At 33.1% G+C, this 21,862-nt stretch overlaps 4 protein-coding genes across 5 annotated transcripts; 2 read left to right on the forward strand and 2 right to left on the reverse strand.

Moving 5' to 3' along the window:
• The first annotated feature begins 438 nt into the window (after window positions 1-438).
• LOC146950959 (uncharacterized) lies at window positions 439-2,032 on the forward strand. The gene is made up of 3 exons (XM_085748693.1): window positions 439-655; window positions 770-1,537; window positions 1,788-2,032. The coding sequence occupies exons 1-3, from the start codon at window positions 439-441 to the stop codon at window positions 2,030-2,032; spliced, it is 1,230 nt and encodes a 409-aa protein (XP_085604819.1).
• A 7,495-nt stretch (window positions 2,033-9,527) lies between these two features.
• Window positions 9,528-14,131, reverse strand: LOC146950960 (RHOMBOID-like protein 1). The gene is made up of 6 exons (XM_085746915.1): window positions 12,433-14,131; window positions 11,401-11,564; window positions 11,031-11,194; window positions 10,648-10,910; window positions 10,366-10,492; window positions 9,528-10,229 (listed from the first exon to the last, which is right to left on the reverse strand). Exons 1-6 carry the CDS (start codon window positions 12,741-12,743, stop codon window positions 10,104-10,106), a joined length of 1,155 nt encoding a protein of 384 aa, XP_085603041.1. The 5' UTR covers window positions 12,744-14,131; the 3' UTR covers window positions 9,528-10,103.
• Window positions 14,132-14,283: 152 nt separating this feature from the next.
• LOC146950961 (dolichol-phosphate mannosyltransferase subunit 1-like) lies at window positions 14,284-17,462 on the reverse strand. 2 transcript variants are annotated; one of them, XM_085746917.1, is made up of 9 exons: window positions 17,380-17,462; window positions 16,959-17,069; window positions 16,632-16,731; window positions 16,185-16,218; window positions 16,037-16,113; window positions 15,821-15,846; window positions 15,578-15,742; window positions 15,369-15,483; window positions 14,284-14,628 (listed from the first exon to the last, which is right to left on the reverse strand). In XM_085746917.1, exons 1-9 carry the CDS (start codon window positions 17,460-17,462, stop codon window positions 14,524-14,526), a joined length of 816 nt encoding a protein of 271 aa, XP_085603043.1. In that variant the 3' UTR covers window positions 14,284-14,523. The 2 variants fall into 2 exon arrangements, with proteins under 2 accessions (XP_085603043.1, XP_085603042.1); XM_085746916.1 differs by lacking the exon at window positions 17,380-17,462 and adding an exon at window positions 17,209-17,364 and having other exon boundaries at window positions 16,959-17,074.
• A 1,168-nt stretch (window positions 17,463-18,630) lies between these two features.
• LOC146950962 (PGR5-like A protein) lies at window positions 18,631-21,479 on the forward strand. Its single transcript, XM_085746918.1, has 7 exons — window positions 18,631-18,854; window positions 19,054-19,116; window positions 19,209-19,295; window positions 19,814-20,051; window positions 20,158-20,231; window positions 20,577-20,675; window positions 21,126-21,479. Exons 1-7 carry the CDS (start codon window positions 18,639-18,641, stop codon window positions 21,207-21,209), a joined length of 861 nt encoding a protein of 286 aa, XP_085603044.1. The 5' UTR covers window positions 18,631-18,638; the 3' UTR covers window positions 21,210-21,479.
• Window positions 21,480-21,862: the final 383 nt, after the last annotated feature.

Genomic DNA, 21,862 nt, shown 5'->3' on the forward strand with positions numbered 1-21,862 from the left:
GAGAGAAAAGCTTATGAAATTCTTTCTATTGATGGAAAATGAAAATTACAATGTGAGAAAGTTAACCCACTTATGGGGAGGTTACACCTATATATACTAACATGACTAGTACTCCTTGTAACTAAACTATGTATCTCTAATATGGTATCAGATTTTCCCTCAAGGGAAAGTTTGTTACGGTCCTTGTAACCGTTTTCCGTTGTGCCTTGTGGATGAAGTTTGTTGAATCTTCATCTTCTTCCTTCGTTTTCTGCCATTTTCGTTGCTTCATTTGCAGCGATTCTTGTTGATTTCTCACTGTTTTTGTGAAGAATATTTGTGTTCTTCTTCGTTATTGAGTTGATTTTTACTCAATTTGATTTCTCTGTTATCGTTTTGATCTTCGCCTTTCTGCACCTTCTTCCTCCTTCCTTCAATTGCTTATACTCTGTTTTCGTTATGGTGCGCAACAACAATCAACAGCAACATTCTGATTCTGAATCAGCCTATTTCATTCATCCAAGCAAAGGACCAAATTCTGTAGTTGTTTCTCCAAAGTTCAATGGATCAAACTATCTTTCATGGAGTCGTTCTATGCAACGCGCTTTAGGAGCTAAAAACAAGCTTCCTTTCATCAATGGAACCTTACCTGAACTAGATCCTGATGATCTGAACTGTAATGCGTGGGAACGTTGTAATCATCTCGTTCATTCATGGCTTATTAATTCGGTTTCAGATTCAATTGCACAAACACTTGTCTTTCATGACAATGCTTTTGAGGTTTGAGAAGATTTGAAAGAACGTTTCTCCAAAGTTGATAGAATTTGCATTGCTCAATTGAGATCTTCACTTCACACATTGAAGCAAGGTAACAAATTTGTATTGGATTATTTCACAGAGATGAAGGCTTTGTGGGAAGAATTGCACTCACATAGGCCTCTTCCTACATGTCATTGTCCTTTTGCTTGCAAGTGTGATGCTGTGAAGTTACCTAAGACCTATAGAGTTGAAGACCAGATTATTCAATTTCTCATTGGTCTCAATGAACAATTCTCAGTGGTTAAGACTCAAATTCTTTTACTTGATCCTCTTCCTACACTGAACAAGGAGTTTTCATTGGTTATTCAAGAAGAGAGCAATCATGCTTCTGTTCCTGCTATGGTGACTCTTGATGATAACAGTGTCTCTATTAATGTTTTTGATGCCAGAAAGTCTCAGGGGCGTGGTAAAGGTGGTTACAATAAGCCTCCTAGACATTGTACTTTCTGCAATAAAACCAATCACACTGTTGATTATTGCTATCAGAAGCATGGATTTCCCAATGTGAATAAGCAGAATTCACAGGTCAATGCCTCTTCTGGTGATGTATCTGAAGTCAATACTTCTACTGGTGTATCTGGTTTGTCTCAAGAGAAGGTGGATCAACTTGTAGCTTTATTGCAACAGGCAAACTTGCTTCCCTCAGCTTCAACTTCCACTTCTAGCACTGTCAACAATATCAGTGCCTCTCCCCAAGTTTCCTCCAGCTATGTTGTTCCCTCTTCAAGTACTTCTGCAGGTATAATCAATACCACTTCTCCTTTTTTTATCTGACTCATATTGGTTAATTGACTCTGGTGCTAATGAGTACATATGTTGTAATTTGAATTTGTTTAGCTCATATCATGCTATTCCTCCTGCAAATGTCACTTTGCCTAATGGATCTGTTGCCACTGTCACTCACTCTAGCAATATTCAATTCAGTCCTCAATTTTATCTTGCTAATGTTTTATATTCTTCTTCATTTAGATTCAATCTCATGTCTGTAGCCAAAGTGTGTGAATCATTGTCTTGTTTCTTTAAATTCTCACCTGACCAATGCATCATACAGGACTCCAAATCCCTGAAGATGATTGGTTTGGCTAGTCAGCAGGATGGATTATACAAGTTCCATGCCTCATCTGTTTCTGCTAATAAAGTGCAAGCTAGTTTAGCTTTATCTGTTTTTTGTAATTCTAGTACTATCATTCCTAATTCTTGTAGCTATTTAAGATTATGGAAGAATATCTCTTAAATCAGATATCATCTTTAGATAAATTAAAAATATTATTTTGTCGAGTCTGACAAGACTCTTTCTTAAAAGATTTAATACTGCAAAATTTTCAAAGCTTGTTTTAAATGTATGACCACTAATAAGTCGAAAGAGATTTTTTAGGAACATCATCCAAGTGCTCTTGAGTCATAGTGCATGGTTGGTTATGCGGTAAGAAAAAAATTTAATGAATTGATTTTGTAAAATTGATCTTGCTAAATTTTTTTTTTAATCAACAAATATTATTCACGATGAATGAGTGCAAGATGTACAAAAAAACATTTGCGGAAAAAGCAAAATAGAAAGCATACAATAGATAACGTATATATGCAGAACACTTGAGACAACCAACAAAACCTCCCCACACCCCACGAAAAAATATATTTTGTGGATTTATTTTAACAAATTCATAATTTATTATGATATATCCACAATATATATTTTTAATTTGTAAATGATTTATTCATTTTAAAGGAGTCGGATCCATGACATAGCTGAATGGAATGGCCAAAGTTGGCCCTTTTGTCAACCTTTTATGAGAAGTAATATGCAATTTTGATTTCTAGTTAAGTTAATGATTGACTAGGAGCCCTAAAACAAGATTAGAAGAAGAAAGTAACGACTCAAAAGGGAGGGAATTGAAAATCCAGCGTGGGTGGCGAGTCCTCTCACATGCCCTTAATTATCGCTCCAATCTCAATGGTGTTGTAAGTGTAACTTGTAAGTGGGGCCACACATTATACTCCACAACCAAACAATTCTCCCTTTCTCTTGTTTTTGCTCTTTTGGTTGAATCTTTGATGAAATATTTAACCATGTTTGGTTAAAAACTTTATATCTTATCCACAGAATAAAATTATTATCACTAGACAGAAACGTTGTTTAATATTTTCTTTAGCATTATTTTCATCATTTGATGAAGCTTTTGAGTTTAACTAAAAATAAATTTGTAGTATAATCCACACAATAATAATTCCTTAAAAATATATAACATTATTGTTCTTCAAACAATAATAATTCCTTCCAAATATATAACATTATTGTTCTTCACAATAATGTAGAATTGAAATTTAATTTTTAAGATTTAAATTAAAAGTGTGAATGAATCAAAATAAGTGAACTAAAAGTGTATTTAAGACTAATTATTTTTCATTTAAGTGGCAAGCTACATTTAAACAAAATTAAATATAAGTATTTTTGCAATTGACTAAATAAATTTTGAAGTAAGTAGCATTGGATGCCCCAACTGTATCAAAAGATGATTGATAACGACCAGCTTCTGTTTATGTTCCATATTTCGTTAGTTGTTCATCGTTTGATTCCTCCCTTTAGAACATTCTCATTTTACCAAAATCAAAATATGTAAACATATAGTATCACATTAAAAGGAGGGAAATTTGGGACACTCAGCAAATTGAAGTAAAGCTCACGCTAAGTTGAAAAGATTCAAGTTCAGTTTGAGTTGGTGGCAAATTGCATTCCATGCCCAATCATAAAAACACATGCATTACATGTGTAGCTTTATTTCAACATATAACTAAGATGCAGTAAGTAGTAACTATATGTTTAATAATTATTTATAAACAGATTGGAAACACTTTCTTTTAACAATTACAATAATGTGAACCATGCCTTAAAAGGAGTGTTACATTTTCCATAAACCATGCACGACATCATAAGTAAACATTTTCTTAAGACCCCAATTAAGGAAACATAATCACGGAACCTCAAGCCTCTAACTTTATTTTTACTCCCTCCGTTGCATTAATTAACAGAACAATGTTTTAAGCAATGGCTCTTTAAGCATTAAACATTTATAGGAGTACATAGTAGTAATTTAATAATGACATCACTCTAACTATTTATACATACCATTAGGCATGAAGTTATAGTTACCAAAAAATGTCCAATGCAGAACCAAACAGATAGTGACGTTTGACCATCAGTCATCACTATACCCTGCTACCCCCGCTGTTGTGATTTTGATTCATTGATCTGTCCCAAATCAAAGTCCAACTTCCCAAATGCTCTGCCCTTTGATTAAAGCCTAAACTTCTATTAGTAGTACCAACACAATCTTTGGTCAATTATAATTTATATGGTACACAGATGAGATAAATCTTGCATGATGTATAAGTTTTTTTTTTTTTTACATATTTGATTAATACGTTTTATAGTTGAATCAAATTTGATTTATTGATCCTATGATAAAAAATAAATTTGCGCGCATTAGACAAAACCACAATTTTTAACAATATACTTAATCAACTTATTAGGTAGGAAATGAGATGAGTGCATAAGCACACCAACCATTTCCTGACTTTACATTAATTCACTTTAAGCTTTGGTGACATATTTTTTTGCTTTAGACAACCACCATAATTTTTGCATAAAAAAACATAATTCTCACAAAGTCACACGGTACAATACGGAATAAAGACTTGAGAGTGAGAATGGAAGCATTTGGTTCCCACTCCCACCTATTTAGGCTTGATTGTTGGAGGAGTAAACATGAATTTTGATTTAATGGGTGATTCTCATTGATGACCAAATGCCATTACTCAACTTGTCTCCCCTTTTAAATCAAAGAGAAGATCTAATTGGCTCTAATTATTTGCATTCTCTTTAACTAAAATAAATTACGACTTTTGAATGTGCGTTGAAAAAAGCTAGTCAACAAAGAACTCTCGACTCCAGGTAAGCATCTTGTTCTTTGTCATTAAGGAGTATAGATGAAGATATAGGTTCTCTTTGGTAAACATTAACATATACTATACTAGCTTATAAAATACTAGTTTATACTGGATGAGCTTATAAGCTGGTTTATAACTGATAATCGATAAGTTAACTGATTCAATTTGTAGTGTTTGATAAAATTAATGGTTGAAGTAACTTATAAATATGAAACAACATAAAAAAAATGTATATTTAATTAATGTTTTTTGGGAAATGCTAAAAAGTGCCCTAAGAGCATCCACAATGGTAGTTCCCTAACAAGGACTTCTTAAATGGACCCCACGTGACACATCACTTATTTATAATTTTTTAATAAAAGTACCTATTAAGGACTCAATGACTCCAATGGCAATACACTAATAAGGACTCCAATGAAAAGTATTTAAATATGTCTCACTATCTTTACATATTAAACAAAAATAATTTATCTATTACTCATTTTTACAAGTGGAACCAAGTAGTACACATTTTATTACTTTTTTATGCAAGTGGGACCAAGTAGTACACATTTTATTACTTCTTTATGCAAGTGGGACCAAGTAGTACACATTTTATTACTTTTTTAAACGTGGGACCCGTTAGTTACTCAGGAGAGAGAGAGTCCTTATATAGTTGTCCGTTCCTTAACGGGGACTCAATTTTTCTTCCTCCAATGGAGGGTCCTTAACGGGGAGTGGTCCTTGTTAAGTAAGGACCCCCCATTGGAGATGCTCTAAGGGCACTTGATAAGAAACTTAAAGTAGTAACTTTATCTTGAAAATTGTGCATTCAACTTATTGAAATAGTAAAAAACAACTTTTTCTACATGAAATTTCACAATTATTTCCTTTTTTGATTCCTTAACCATTGCCCTAAGGGCATTGGTTAGCAAAACCCATGTTTTTTTTTCCCAATTAGGGTTGCAGGAATAAACCATTGCCCTAAGGGCATTGGTTAGCAAAACCCATGTTTTTTTTTCCCAATTAGGGTTGCAGGAATAAAAATGAGATAAAAAATTATAAGCTATAAACTACTTTTTTTTTTTGTTGAGGAAAAGCTATAAACTACTTGAATTACCTTATCACAAACCGCTAATAGCTCGTAAAAATAAGATATAAACTCGTAAGAAAGTGATCGTCACCAAACCTATATTTTTTTGTTAAATGAGCTTCTAAGATATAAATTATAAGCTATAAACTAAAAAAACAGACGTTATCAAAGAGACCCATATTAGATTACAAAAAATCAATCTAAGACCAGGATTGATTAAGCATTTCTTGTAATTATATTCCCTCTCTATCGATCTTTTGCCTTGTAGTGTGGTGTGGATGCGTTTCGGATTGCAATTTCATTTGCACATGCATTTTGTGATGAGGCAGATATAAATGACTTTGGCTTATAAGGCCAATAGTCTAAAGAATGCATGTGGTATCTGGTAAGATGAGAGATATTAGACACACAACTACTATCCACTTCCATGTGAGAAGATGGGGTTTCTAACTTTATCCATTTCCATCTTTGTCAATGATGTTCAACGTTTTATTTTATTATTCTATATATAATTAATAAAATAAGGTCATTAACAACGGAGATTGAGTCTAACAGAAGATTTAAACGAGCGGAACATGTGAATAAATGTTTGAATCCCGACTATAAGAGATTTAGGGGTTTAGGAATTTGCGGATTAAATTCGGGATTTATCAATTTGAGATTTAATTTGGGGATACTGATTTTTGGTTCAGGGACTAAAGTGACTATTTTTTACTTTCATTTTACTTCATGCACGCCACCTTATCAATTAACAGAAGTTTTTAACATCAGAGATTAAACTATTTACGGAAGTGCACATTCAATGACTACTTTGTATTTAATCCAAAGTCAAAGACCTTTGTGAGAGCAAGGTGCAAAATCAAAGACTGAAATAACCATTTACTCTATTGTTATTATTTGTCAATATTTGAGGCCAGGGTGTGGTGACTCAAGGATAATATCTGTTTCATTCTAACAAGGAAAGATAGAGGATAGATTGGCCGTTGGCGTCAATTAATGCCATATCCAAACCAAATTTTAGCTTTTAGTTGAGTGAACTTTTCCACTTTCCCCCAATGAAAATAAAATAAATATAAAATATTACGTAGTAAAATAAAAAGATAAGGGAAGGGTCTGGGTGGAAAATACAATATGTAGATGAATAGAACACGATATCATGGGCTTGTTTTGGCTTTGGGTTACAATACCTTACCCTACCTGAGAAAAATGTTCTTCTGAAACCAATTCTTGCTTGCACTTGAGAATGAATGTACCTCTTTTGGTTCAGGAGGTAGACAACACATACATATACGGATCAGAAGTTCAGAATATCAGTTTCACTAAAGAGGGGACAAACATTGTCAGTCATATGGACAAATTAATCATCTATTACTCCTATTACTTTTTTTGATATAATCATCTATTATTACATCTTGAATTATGTGCTTCGTTAATGACTTGCAAATATTTGGCTAATTAAGTTATAGTCAATGAATTTCAACATATTGATATAGTAGTTATTAACCATAAATTCAAATTGCGTTAACTATATTCTTATATTTGTTAAAATGCGATTTGAAGAAAAAAAATATCATGGACAGTAAATTTGTAATTATGTTTAAAATTAATCAAGAAATGCTGAAAATGCGCTATGATCATTATTCATAAGCAAGGTAATGTAATTATCTCTTCACAATCAAGCTTTATTCATAAGCAAAATTCAGATATCAAACTCCCAACCATTTAAGATGTCTAAGTCTCTTACCATCCTGACCACATGTTGACTTGTTGCTGCTATGATCACAATGATATGATGCAGTAGATAATGTATAGTGAGATGGGTATGCATGCTGCACACTACATAATTAATCCTATCGTAGCCTATAATTCAACGTTGGACCATTTTACTGTATCAATGAACCGGGATTCGGCATGCCCACAAATCAACAGACAATAACTATAATATCGTTGAAAAGATGAGTTTTCTTAAGCAAGCAGTTTGCAATCATATACATTTGCCACCCGTTTTCTTGTTCTCGTGCCTTAGGAGGCATCATGTAATATATATTTTTTACTTAGAAAAAGTTTATGTGAATTCAGTTCTTGCGGTTTAACAGGGTTAGGACAAGTCTAACGTTTATTGAATATTTATAGAGATACTTATATATCATCTATCAAAAAGGTGATCATATTGGTAACAAGAGTCAAATCTACAACTTTACGGGTGAGTCAGTTTCTTATCAACTAAACAAATCTTTGATGTCGCACCATGTAATGTTGTTTTTACCTTTTCTTTATTTATTTTTTCACTTTTTTGGGTTCCTAAGATTATGGAGCAAGCAACCTATTGTCTTTTTTCTTATTCCTAACTAACTACCATACTCGAGTATACATGAAGTACCAACGACCACAGCATCATATTTAAGTGCTTTTGATAATTGATAATAAAATGGGGCCACACAATCTGGACTCCAATAAAAGGGTGGATGAGTACTAGTATTTGTGGTAGGGGCTGGTAGCATATTTAATCGAGAAACACTTGTGTAGACCATGACCAATAATTTTGGTTTGGTCACACACACAAGTTTTTCTCCTTCTCTCTCTTCTCTTCTCTCTTCTACATGTTCTCTCTCTTCTCTCTTCTCTCTTCTCTCTCTTCTCTCTTTGTGTGTGACCAAACCAAAATTCTTGGTCTTGGTCCACACAAGATTTTCTCTATTTAATCATCTAACCTACACCAGTATATCTGTGCTCCTGTCTTCATGTTGAGCTCACATAATAATTATTTCATGTATATGGTGTTCACACAATCACATGCATAATTAATTAATTAAAAACATAAAATTCAAGAAAATCGTTGTTAAAGTTATTTTAGGGCTTATTTGGTAGGAAAAAGAATAAGATACGAGTTGATATGATAAGAGAATATTGGATAGTATTAAAATATATGAACTTTTTTTTTTTGTTGAGAAGATTAAAATATATGATTTTTTTTTGAGAGGGTTAAAATATTGGTTAAATACTACTTTTGGTCCTTTTAGTTTTACAGAATTTCCAAATTAGTCCTTTAAGTTTCGAAAGTTTCAATTTGGTCCTTTTAGTTTGACAGAATTCACAAGTTAGTCCTTTAAGTTTCAAATAAGTCCTTTTAGTTTGACAAAATTCTCAAGTTAGTCATTTAAGTTTCAAACTAAAAGGACCTATTTGGGTCCCAAGTTAGTCCTTTAAAGGACTAACTTGGGAATTTTGTCAAACTAAAATGACCTATTTGAAACTTTTGAAACTTAAAGGACTAACTTGGGAATTCTGTCAAATTAAAAAGACCTAATTGAAACTTTTGAAACTTAAAGGACTAACTTGAGAATTATGTCAAACTAAAAGGACCAAAAGTAATATTTTGCCTAAAATATATGAACTTGTTAAGTTCTTATCCTTTTAATATTTAATGTGTGATATATCAATAAATTGTGGTCGAGGGATGAGGTATAATCATCGTGAGATTGAGAGAATCACAGCGAATCATTGGCAAAAGATACACCATTGATTCACCATTCATTCAAACAGACACTAAATTATATCTATAAAAATTGTAATTGGAATTCTAAATGTTCTCTTTTTTATATAAGATTTAAGTGATTAGGCTTAATTGGACAATTTAAGTGATTTGGCTTATTTAGAAGAAATTGAGAAGGGGGTTACCAAATCAAAATGGAAAATACACGAGAGGCTAATATTGCTCAAAAGAACGTGCAATGCCACATATGAGTTGGGTTTTCCAAATAGTTTTTCCCCTTTCATTTGGGGCCAAGCTACATCCAACACCAAGCAGATAAGTTATACACCTCTACTTACATCAACTTCTTTTTCCACCCCTAGCCTAAGGCAAGCACAATTTTTGCCATTCTAAAAAATATGTGGTTTTTTATAAGTGTAGGGGGAGAATAACTTTCCCCTCATTACACCTTCACTGCCTTAAAGTTTGGAAGCAATTCACCTTAACATATCCCTAATAATATTCGACAGCATTTACATTTTTTGAGAATTATTTTGCTTCTTTAACCAAATATATCTTCCATTCCATTCCTTTGCTCTCTTTTGATAATAGCAAAATATTTCATGCTAAGATAGAAATAGCATTGATAATAATATAATATAATAATAATAATAGTAATAAACTTATGATGGCTGGCATAACAATCATCCATCATTGCCGACTGAGAACAACGAATTTCTCTGCACTACCAAGAATGAATCATATACACAAGTTGTTGAATAACATCCCTTCAAGAAATTTTGCATGTGTATCTATCTATCCATGGCAAAGTTGCGAACAAAGTTGTTGTCTATCAGAAGAGCTAGTATTCGACAGAGGATAAATGTCACTTCTACCATTGCTCATGCATGTGATGTTAAGTTGATTTCCGAATTCCGTTGTCTGCATAGAATATTGTATCAATACCAATTTAGATAAAAGAAAAAACATTGTGTAACAATCTTCTAAAATGTTTGAATCAGAAACAATGAACTAGAAAATAGAATTGATGGAAGATACACAAGAAATGAGCACTCACCTCACAATAAATGCTTTGTTCCTGACAACTCCATTTTGAGGTAGGAACACAACTTAAATAATGACACCACGAGCAACGTTCATTCAAGTTAACACCTCGAAAGAGTAGAACCATCCCAGTAATGAATCTGTCAAAATTATCCAACTTTAGATTAAATACTACTTTACAAGCAATAACATAAATTCAATCTCTACAAACAAAATATTTGTGAAAAGATTATCCAAGTCCTAAGAATATTAAAGGTAATATACAAAAAAGAAAAGAAAACTAAAACAAACTTACCCTGCAATGAGTAATAGGAAAGACAAAACCCACAACACATATTGATAAGGTAAGTACTTATTGTGTTTAACAGAAAATGCATGAGATCCAGATTTAGACTGTTGTTGGCTTATCCATTTAAACTGAGGACGAATCAAAAGGACAAATCCAAGCAGAAAGCCAGAACCAAATCCTCCTAGATGAGCGAAATTGTCAACATGTGGAAGGACTCCAACAGCTAAATTTATTACAACAATGACTATAAGAGTCAACAATGCAGCCATCTGCAAAACATCATGAGACAAAATGGAAAGAAATAGAATGGTTTAGGCGCAGACCGCAAAGACAATAAATTATTTATCAGGAAGCACTGTTGAATTGAACAATTTTTTTAGTTCATTCACCTTATTGGCATATATCGTCCAATTAATGAAGAGCTCTGAGAGCATCCCTCCGAGTAAGCCAAACAATGCACCAGATGCACCAACTGAGATGCCCGTTTGTATGAATAACGCAGACAGCAAACTCCCTCCAAAACCAGATATCACATAGAGAAATCCAATTCTAACTGCGAAAGGACAAGAAAGGTAGAAATTACAATCGACAACAAAGCTTTTTTATTGATTTCATTGCTAAATAAACTCAGCTGAGTTTCTTTTCTTCCAGAACATTTATGTAAAAACAATGATATAAATACAGATAATGGAATACTGTTGGTCGGAAGAAATATAACGATATACTTGAACAATGCAAGGATAATTACCAGAACCATACCAAATCCAAATTCTTGTTCAAGCCGAATTCCAATAAAAAGAAGACTCAACATGTTGGCAAGTACATGGATAGCCCCACCATGCAACCATATACAAGAGACAAGGCGCCAACCTTCGTGTTCATGAACCACTTTATCTACTTCTAGAGCACCCATCTCCTGTAATCTGAAAATGCGAGTAATAAATAGTTTTCGTCAGCACATAAAAAACATCTCCAAGAGATATATCTGCCTAAAATTAAGATTGGTACTGTCCATTAGCTATTGCAAATACATAATTTGGACTGAATTTGAGTTGAAAACTCTCAAATTTTAGTCATTTCTGAAATTTCATAGCCATAGAGAATGTAATCTATGAATCACCGGTAGAGACACAGACACAAGATAAACACAACCCTCACACATCTATTAGGTTTTTTATATTGAACCTATGCATCCTTACAAACACACGTTTTTGTTTCTGAATGACAAGTGTTAGCAATTAGTTGTTATATTAATATTTACTCCTTCGTCCGGGTTTGAACTTAGAACCTCCAACTTCTTATCCCTTAGCTCGAATCAATTTAACTACCCAACCCCCCATTTATAAACACATGTTCATGTCTATCTCATTCAATGTGAGACTCTTAACACACCCTTACCCCCAATCTTAGACATCTAAAGTGTGACTCGTGTGGCCTGGTAATGGTGGCCAGATAGCAGGCGGTTCAATGGATCTTGGAAAAACTCTGATACATCTTAAAATTCAATTATGCCTAACTCATTCACAAAACTGGCTTGCAAAATGACGACTATCCACACTAATAAACTCATTCTCAAGCTACATCTCATCTAATGCGAGACTCTTAACAACATCAACACATGTAATAATTTGAGAAAATAGAATAATTGAATGTAACTACATGCATCATAAGAACCAACCAATCATAACTTGATTAATGTAAAATTGTAATTAAAATAAAATAAAAAAAAATAAAACATTGTAATTGTATTGTATGATAAGATGAAAAGATAAAGAGAAAAAGAAAACTCACGTAAAGGAAGAAGGACCAAAGAGAGGGTTTTCTTTAAGTGGTTGAAAGGAGAATCTTCCAAGAAAAGGAGCAACACAAGTACCATGAAATGCATTCTCAGGACAATCATTAACATACATTGTAACAATGAAAATAATAACGTTGGCAAACACAAAAGTTGGAACAAGCCATGGAACCCATTGCTTAAAGAGCCTGAAATCACGATCACGAGTGACGGGAGGATTCGACGACGACGAAGACGGAGACCCACGGCGAGGATGAACCTTAACCTCAACGGTGGTGCCACCATGTGGGTTCCTCCCTCCACTCATGATTATGATTTTTTTTTTTTGGTACCCTTTTGAACAAAGATTTCAGATTTTTAACACATTGAGATAATTAATGATTGAAATTAATTTTCCTCCGTGATTATAGATGATTTTGAAATGGGTTTGAATCAGTTAGGAATTTTTTTTTCCTTTGTCTGTGGAGAATTGTTTTTTCTGACCAGCCAGAATCCAACAAGACCCTGACAAAGTTAGGAATTTGTTGTTTGTGTTTGTATTTGCATGTCTTTGTCTCGTGTTTAACGTTGTTTGTTGACGAGGATTGTTGTGTTGTAGGGTCTGTTTGGTTTTGAGAGGAATTCTTTACCTTCCTACGCCACCTAATTAACTTACCACGCCAATATTCTAATTTTTTTTATAGCAAAAATATCATTTAATAATTGTCAAAAAAAATTATTTCATAAAAAAATCATTTATGACCCAACAACAAGTTGCTAAGGGATGTCTTTTCCCTTAATTAAATGTTCTGAATTCGAATCCAACTCTAAAAATACAATGATGTTAAATCTAATTTTATCATCTATTACTCGACTTATATTAAAAGAAAGTCTGTGGTCCATTGCATATCTGGTTAAAGAAATTAACTTATGTAGTTGCATGCTGAGGACATGACAACAATAAAAAAAAAATCAATTTTATTTGTTTATAATAGAGCAGCAAACATCACATAAAACTCTTTTAATTGAATTAATAAGTATTACGTAAGTTAAATTGTTCTGCAGTTGGCTGTTGCCTTGCAGTTGCAGGCTTGCACTCTTTATAGTACTACGGTTTTCTTTCTCCAGCTGTATTATGTTTTGGCTTCGGAGAAAGGAAACAAAGATTCAAAAATAATTGAGTCAATTTGAATTATCCTACTTCCTCAACAATAAAAAAGAAATCACTTGTCTGTTTTCTTTCATGGCATTTTCTACATTATAAAACGTTCATTCTCATCAAATAAAAAAAACAGAACATTCATTCAATCAGCTAATATTTTTACTACTATGTTGTGCAAATAAACAATTTTTTAGATTTTACGCATGGTCAAGCTCTCGTCAAAGAAATCAAGAGCATGCTTGGGAGCAGGGTTTGGTTGCCACCACCACCGTGCATCACATCTTTCAAAAGCTAGAAAGTGTAGCTTCCACACAACCGGGCCTCGGGACCTGAGATTCTAAAGATGCACCACGGATCCAAACAAGTGCTAAGTACAATACTAATCGTTATATAAAGTGAAAACAAGGGAACAAATAAGGGTAGGATTATAATTGTAACAGCCACATTAGCACTTTCATGACAGGTGATGCCTTTGTTGGTCTTTCCTAACTATTGCAGCTTTGTTCTTGGGTGTGTGTCACAATTCAAATAACCTTCTCAGTACTTACAAAATCCAACTTCTCAATGACCTATGGTTTAAAATTTATCTTGTCCAAGAAATCTCCTAGACTGAGCAGTTGCATTTCCATTTAGGAAGAGTCGCATATTAATGGTTGGTTGGTGACAAAAACAGAAAACCAGAAAATGGATCAACATAAGTCACAACTTCAGCTAAACCAAAATCAATTAATCATCAAAATTTGCTAACAGTTTTAACGTAGGTGTGTCCACCACAAAAAAAAAAAAAAAAAAAAAAACGTAGGTGCTTCCTACAAAAATTAAAAGACAAACTATGCAGATTCTATCAGGCAAACTTGTGTCCTCAATAATCAGGTTACTGAACTGCAACATCCTTTGAGTTTTTGCAAAACTGGAATGCATACATGAGTTGTTATCATTTATCTTTTTATGTAGTCATCAGAAGATATACCAGGCCTTTCAGGTATTCAACAATCTCTGACCCCCCAAGCTTTGAACTTCCATATACTCTATCGACAAATGTGATTGGAACCTGTAGACATATGAAACTAAGGTAAGCTAGGAACTGAATAATGAACAGAGTGATAAGCTTGAACAGGGTAGTTACATTAAGAACTTTAAGCCATCTACTCTACAAGTATTTGAGAAGGAAATGCCAGATGTAGCAAACACAATAAAAAGAAAAGCTAAACCAACAAGCATTCAAATCCTTAAGCCATCTACTCTACAAGTATTTTCATGTTTAGAAAATTATATTTCAGACAGTTTGCAAAGCACAGGACAATATGAGTACGACTGTCATTCAAATTGGCAATATTAATATCAAATGCATCTTTCAGATTAATTATGTCATACGAAACTCAATTCATCAGCGAACTACAAAAGACCAACATGCAACAGCCTATCCAAGTGGGTAATTTGAAAAAAATGGTGAGATAGAAATGTCATAACTACAGCTTAGATTCAACATATGGCATAGAATCGATTCAAAAGAATGCAATGGCTGCATGAATAATACATGATGATTGCCTGAACAGACAGAGCACATACATATCAAGTTTCATGATCCAATTTACAAGTTTTATGAATAAAAGGTGCAAATTATATATCAACAAAAGAAAATTATGCTAGATATAACAAGATATGTATAAATGGTAAACACATATAGTGATGATCAATCCTAACTACACATCTAACTCATGAGCTATGATGTCAACATAACAACCAGGTTAATGTAAAAGATAATAACCCTCACGAATTAAGAAACCGCACCTCTTTGATATGGTACCCTTTTCTGGATGCTCGTACTATCATCTCCATTTGAAAGACATATCCTTTACTAACACAGCAACTAATGATATCTTCAAGCACTGTTTTCCTATAAAGTCTACAAAGAACGACAATACATCAATCTCAAACCAGTCAACAGGGGAGCAACAAAACTCACCAAACTGTTTAATATCCGTTATCAAGCTCTATACCTAAAAGACCCTGTCAAATCTGAGACACCGGGCCATAAAAGTGTTTGTGCAAGAACATTTGCTCCCCTACTTGTTAGTTTGCGCATTAGATTCCATCCATGTACACCACCGCCTTTAACATACCGAGTCCCTGTAACTATATCAGCACCAGTTTCCAACTGCTTTCTGAAAAAGAAAAGGCAAGAGTTAAGTTGTGGCAAATAACAATAAAACAAGAACGACATTCTTGAAAGCTTTCCTTACCTAATGAAGCCTGGCAAATATTTTGGCTGCAGAACAACAAAAACATATCAGGAAAATCAAAATACAATGCTGCAACTAAAACTTCTCTGAACTAAAAATCTAAAACAAAGTTCATCCAACTATTCAAGTCCTGTTTGTTAACTTTCTATTGCTTTTCAAATTTAATCACTCTTCATGACTTCAATCTATTGTCTACAAATGAACAGAATAACTTACATGGTGCGATAGATCAGCATCCATAATGACAACAAAATTTCCGGACGCATGCTTCATGCCATGAATATAGGCCGTACCTACAAATTGACCACATCAAATGCCAGTTTTATCAAAGATTAATTAGTAAAAGTATCAGGACAGTACACACCTAAACCCATCTTCCTAGGTCTTGCTCTTAACAACTGTAACCACAAGAATAAACATGGTTATTCTAAATAATACGAAGGGGGTTAGATAGATCCCAAAAAATAGAATAGGTCACGGATTGAGTAAATAGGCATTTTAGTCACTGAATTTGCAAGGGTCAGTCAATTTAGTCTTTCAAATTTGCAAAATAGCAAGTTAGTCCCTTAAATTGAAAAATATCAATCAATTTAGTTTCTCCATCAAAATATTTCTTTAGCAAACATTTATCAAAACTAATAAAAGACATACATACATAGTAGTATTTTGCTGCTTCAAAACAAAAATATGACCTTCAATACTGTGGTGCATAATTTGAGAAAATGACTAAATTGATTGGCATTTTTCAATTTGGATGACTAAAATGGCTATTAATGAATCATTACTTATTTATATAAATGTGACTACTTACAATCCGATCTTCTCCATAAACCTGTTGCAGTTGTTTTACAACATCTTGAGTACCATCAGGACTCCCATCATCCACAACAATAACTTCAAAATCAACATTCCTAAAATTGAGCAATACAAAAGAGTATTAGTAATTGTCAATGTTATTAAATAGCAGCTCTAAAGGGCTCTAGTGCAGCGGAATTTGAACAAATTGTTACTATATAATACACTATTTAGAACAAAATGTCAAATAATTCTGATTGAAGGCGTGTCCAACACACATGACATGACATGACACTAACACATGTATGATTCATAGCAAAATGGTAAGATAGAAGAAAATTACGGAAGGTGTTTGAAAATAAGGTAAAGAATGAGGCTAATGTTGAGTCGTTCATTATATGTAGGAACAATTATACTGTATTTGTTTTTCTTTTGATTCTGCTTCAAATCCATTTTAATCTGAAATTGGAACAAATCAAATCAAATCAAATCAAATCAATGTAGTGAGTTTAATTTGATGAATTATCAATCATACATCAGAGAAAATCGCATTAATTAAATTAAAAAAGGAAAATCTGAAACGAGTTGCTCACTGTTTCCGGTGGCCGATAACTAACTCCGGCGAGTTGAGTTCAGCGCGATTCGTATGTGTTTATGACGAAGCGATTGCATTCTGTTTTTTTGTTTTGTTTTTTGAAGAGTCTTGTTTCCCTTGTTTCAGAAATGTTTTTATGTTCTAATTATTAAAACTACGACTATACTTCAACAAAATAAGCGTTTGTAGTCCAACGGTTAGGATAATTGCCTTCCAAGCAATAGACCCGGGTTCGACTCCCGGCAAACGCATTTATTTTGCTTTTTTGTAAATTACCTGAAGATTAATTTTTTACGTTACTATTATTATTTATTACAGGAACAGTTCGCTGTCTTTTTCTTATTTTTTGACAAGTACTAGTTCTTTGTCTATATTCTGTATATGAAAGGTAAGGACCAATGAGGTAAATATCTATTTCTGTGGTTTTAGTTCTTCCCCTATATTTATTTATTTATTTATTTTTGTGGTTGATATTGTACCTCTTTTGTATATGTGTGATTGGTATTGCATCTTTATAATCAAACTTCACATTGCAACGTGGATTGCACAAGCTATCAATTTCTTATTTTATTAAATGTTCGTATATTCTACATTGATGTGAACTCTGTTTTTGCATAAGCAAATACAAATCTTGCTTGGTACGCAACACACTCTTTGAGAAATCTCATAATGTGGTCAAAATACTAAATCTAATCTTATAACATTGAGGTGTAATAAGTTGAGTAAAATGAAGATAATCCTCCATTCACTTAGCCACGCATAATCGTCTAATTAATCTTAATTAAGAAGAGTTGTGCTTCCTTTTGCAAAACAATTCAAAAATACAAAGCCAAAACATCAACTATTTGATCTAAATATGCAATAGTGCGATTGCTTTAGACAATTTTATTTATTTATTGGTGTTATGCGTTAGACAATTTATTTGGGACTAAAATTATTATTATGACATGTTCAATTATCCTATGTATGTGCATTGGACCTCTACCAAGTAAGGTGCATAGTTAGGACTAGGACTACCTCTCCACACATTAATTTTTTTTCCCTAAGAATAAAATTCACATTACTTGCATTATTCACAATTTCCTTCTAGGTCTCTCACACAAAATAATACATAAATTGGTCTCTCATATTTCACATATAAAACAAATTACTCTATCTACTAACTTTGACTAGTTTATCCTTGTATATAAATCTAGATAGTATTATTTTTGTGAAAAATTAATTTGGGTCACAAAAAAATTGTAACTTGTAAGTAATCAAATTGAATTTAGCCAAGAAAATAAGGAAGAGATAGATAGACATGAAAAAAAATATAGGAATGTGAAGTTTTGACACAAAGCACATTTGTCTTGGTTCATTTCTTATCTTAACATCTTACGACATAAATAAATAATCTAACAGAAACAAAGACACAAAAAACAAACACATATGAACATGTTGGCAAGCACGAGCAACAGCAGCACCGCTTTAGGTGGATGGACGGTGTTACAGCTATCCAAAATCAGAAACAACCGTTCTGTTTCATCTTCCTTCTCTCTTCGGATCTCTGCCACCTGCGACGACCGTCCTCATGGTCCATCTTGTATATATGTTGGTCCTCTTCAAACTGCCACCCAAGAAACCCTTGAAGCTCTTTATTCTCAGGTAACTTCTATTGAGCTTTTCTCGCAAATTCACTTGATAATAATACTGCTTCTGATTTTATGCATAATCACTTATATTATAAACGCTTATGCTTAATTAAGTTGGTTATGTAATCAGTATTTTTATCTTTCTTCTTTTCATGTATTTATTTCTCTATTGAGAATTATTTTAAACATGGCATGGTGATCTTTGCTAATAGGCAAGGGATGCATATTACAAAGGAGAGCCTTTGATAGTTGATGACATGTTTGATAGAGTAGAGGTATCATTCTTCCCCCAATTCACCACATATGCTTCTTAACTTCTTATATGTATACCGATCTTAATCTTATGTTATTCATATTATGGTAACAGTTGAAGCTTAAGTGGTATGGTTCCAAGTCAGTTGTGAAGTATCCTCGTTGCAGTATCAGAAGGCAATCAACCTATGCTGATGCTGAGGTGATTTTCTTCAGTTTAGATTAACTTCTTCTTTGCTCTGCCTTGGCTATCACCCTTATTGATGAAAATTCACCAATTTCAGTTGCTTATACTTAAGTTTTAGTTGCATGGTGCTCTTAATATTGTTTTTTTTTTTTTAAACGTGTCCTCTTAATAATGCAAAGAATGCATATTGGGGAGAATGATGTTGGATCTTCATGTGGCTGAGAAAGTTATTTGTGTGAAAAATTCAAATCCTACATTGATTAGACCTGAAAATAGTTTTATTAAAATTGGTTTTGCGGCGTTGAATTAGGTTCACGAACAAATATTGTATGTTTTTGTTTTCGAAAAGGCATTATGTTCATGTTTTGTGATATGTTCTATTTGTGTTGAATGTCTCTAGTTTCTACATGTTTTGTAATAAATATTACATTCATCTGGTTAGAGTGTTAAGGTTCCCCTACCCCTTTTTCCCTTCTCTTTTCTCTATTCTTGGTTTCTTCTTCTTAATATTGAATGATGTGGATGTAGGGCAGGAAGATCTGTCTATGGTTTTTACATTAGCGAGTGCGTGGACCTTATTTTTTGCATTTGGTAGTTCAGCAATGGTTGGGCCAATGTTTTACAGCATCAACTTGGCTTATCAAAATGCATTTAATTTAGGATTATCATATGGTAGCCAAGCATCACAACTAAGTCCTCTTTTCATGGTGAATACCATTATCTTCATGGCACTCGGTTTTGTCATAGGATATCCGGTTGCTTCTGCCTCAGGTAAAAATCCTTTTGCTGCTACTTTTCATATTAAGCCTTACAAATTTTAACTTTTTATGTCACTGCTTCTATATTCATATGTTATTACGTGCCTTTTTTCCGACAGTTAAAACACTTCAAGGCTTGTGGAGGAATGACTTGGCAGCACTAAAGGGTTCATGTCCAAATTGTGGAGAAGAGGTTAGTCATTGCCCCCAAACTTTGTAGTCTTTCATAGTCTCCTTAACTTCTTTGGCTTCTTTGACTAATGATCTTGTTTGGATGCACATCTTAACCGAACACTTATTCGATAAGCAATTATCTTATTATGAGCTTATATAGCAGTTGTTTGTTTTATTGAAAAAGGAATGAGAGTGAACTTTATATAATCTAAAAACAATTTATGACAGTTAGCAATCTAGAGGAACTTCAATAAGTTATAAGCAACTTATGAATATATCATTAACTTTTTCATAAGTTCTTTCAAACACTTGCACAAGAACTTCATTAAAATTGTCTGAGTGAGTTGGATTCCTTATCTTCCAGGTATTTGCATTTGTAAGAACAGACAAGGCTAATAACTCACCCCATAGAGCAAAGTGCCATGTGTGTGAATGCTTATTGGAATTTCGCACCGAAGTTGAGGTAATAACATAACTAATACTCCCTCCGTTTAAAAATGAGTGTCGCTTTAGCCAATTGCACACAGATTAAGGAATGAAATGAAGTAGTCAAATGTCATAGCAATTTTACCAAATTATCCTAATCAACTATTGGTTTGTTGTTCATTAAAGAAAAAATAATACTTTGGAAGTAGTGTAACATAATATTAATTGAAGGGTACAATTGAAAAGAAAAAGTTATTATTGCATTGAAAACCGAAAGTGACATTCATTTTGAAACAATTTTTTTTGGCTAAAGCGACACTCATTTTGAAACGGAGGGAGTATTGTTTTACTTCTTGCAAAAGGCAGTTCATAACATTAGGCTGCCAATTAATTTCACATATTATTATGAGTATAAAAACATACAGTATAGATCAAGAGCTGCTAGTATTTTTCTCTTTTGCATGACACATGATGTTATCATTTGCAGCAATCAACTTCAAGATTTGGTAGACAATGGGTTTATGGGCGTATTTACCTTGTGCGTAAATCCAGACGCCAAAGGGAGCTGTAAATTTTCTGTGACTATGATTTTTCAATAGTAAGGAAAGGAATACAAGCAACTTCTGTTTATTTTTGAATTTTAGTCTAAAAAGTTTCTGTCTGAAGCCAACTTGTACACTTATAGTTAGCAAGGAAGGAGTTGATATGTCAATCACTGGACGCTTGATTTATTTGATTATGTGTTATTATTGTCAACAATTGTAGTTATCAGACGATTATAGACATTTAAATGTAATCTTGGAAATGAAAAGTCAAACATAAACCAACTTGTAGGCAAAAATATATTGGATCACTGGAAACTGGAATAGAGTGGTAAGCAACACATGGAAACTCACACACAATGGAGCGTTCATGAGTTCGAATCGGATAACTACGAAAGATTATATTGTCTGTTGAATTAGATCTGACAAAAAGAGTTGCAGTAGTTTTGTCATTGACCATTTCATGACTATAACCATAATTGTGTTATTTTTCAACTGCAATAGATCCTGGTCTGCAGAAGAAACCTTAGGTGTAAAAAAATGTCCTTTAAAAAAAAAATCTGTGAGAGTAACAATAAAAACTGCATCTACAAAACCTTATATAAATTTTATCCTTTGTTTTTTTTTTTTTGTTGATTCTAGTTGATATAATTGAAAATTCCATATTAATTATATTGTGTAC

Source organism: Medicago sativa, chromosome 2 (assembly GCF_051527215.1).
Source record: "Medicago sativa cultivar Bolivia chromosome 2, Bolivia_mono, whole genome shotgun sequence".
Classification (NCBI taxonomy): domain Eukaryota; kingdom Viridiplantae; phylum Streptophyta; class Magnoliopsida; order Fabales; family Fabaceae; genus Medicago; species Medicago sativa.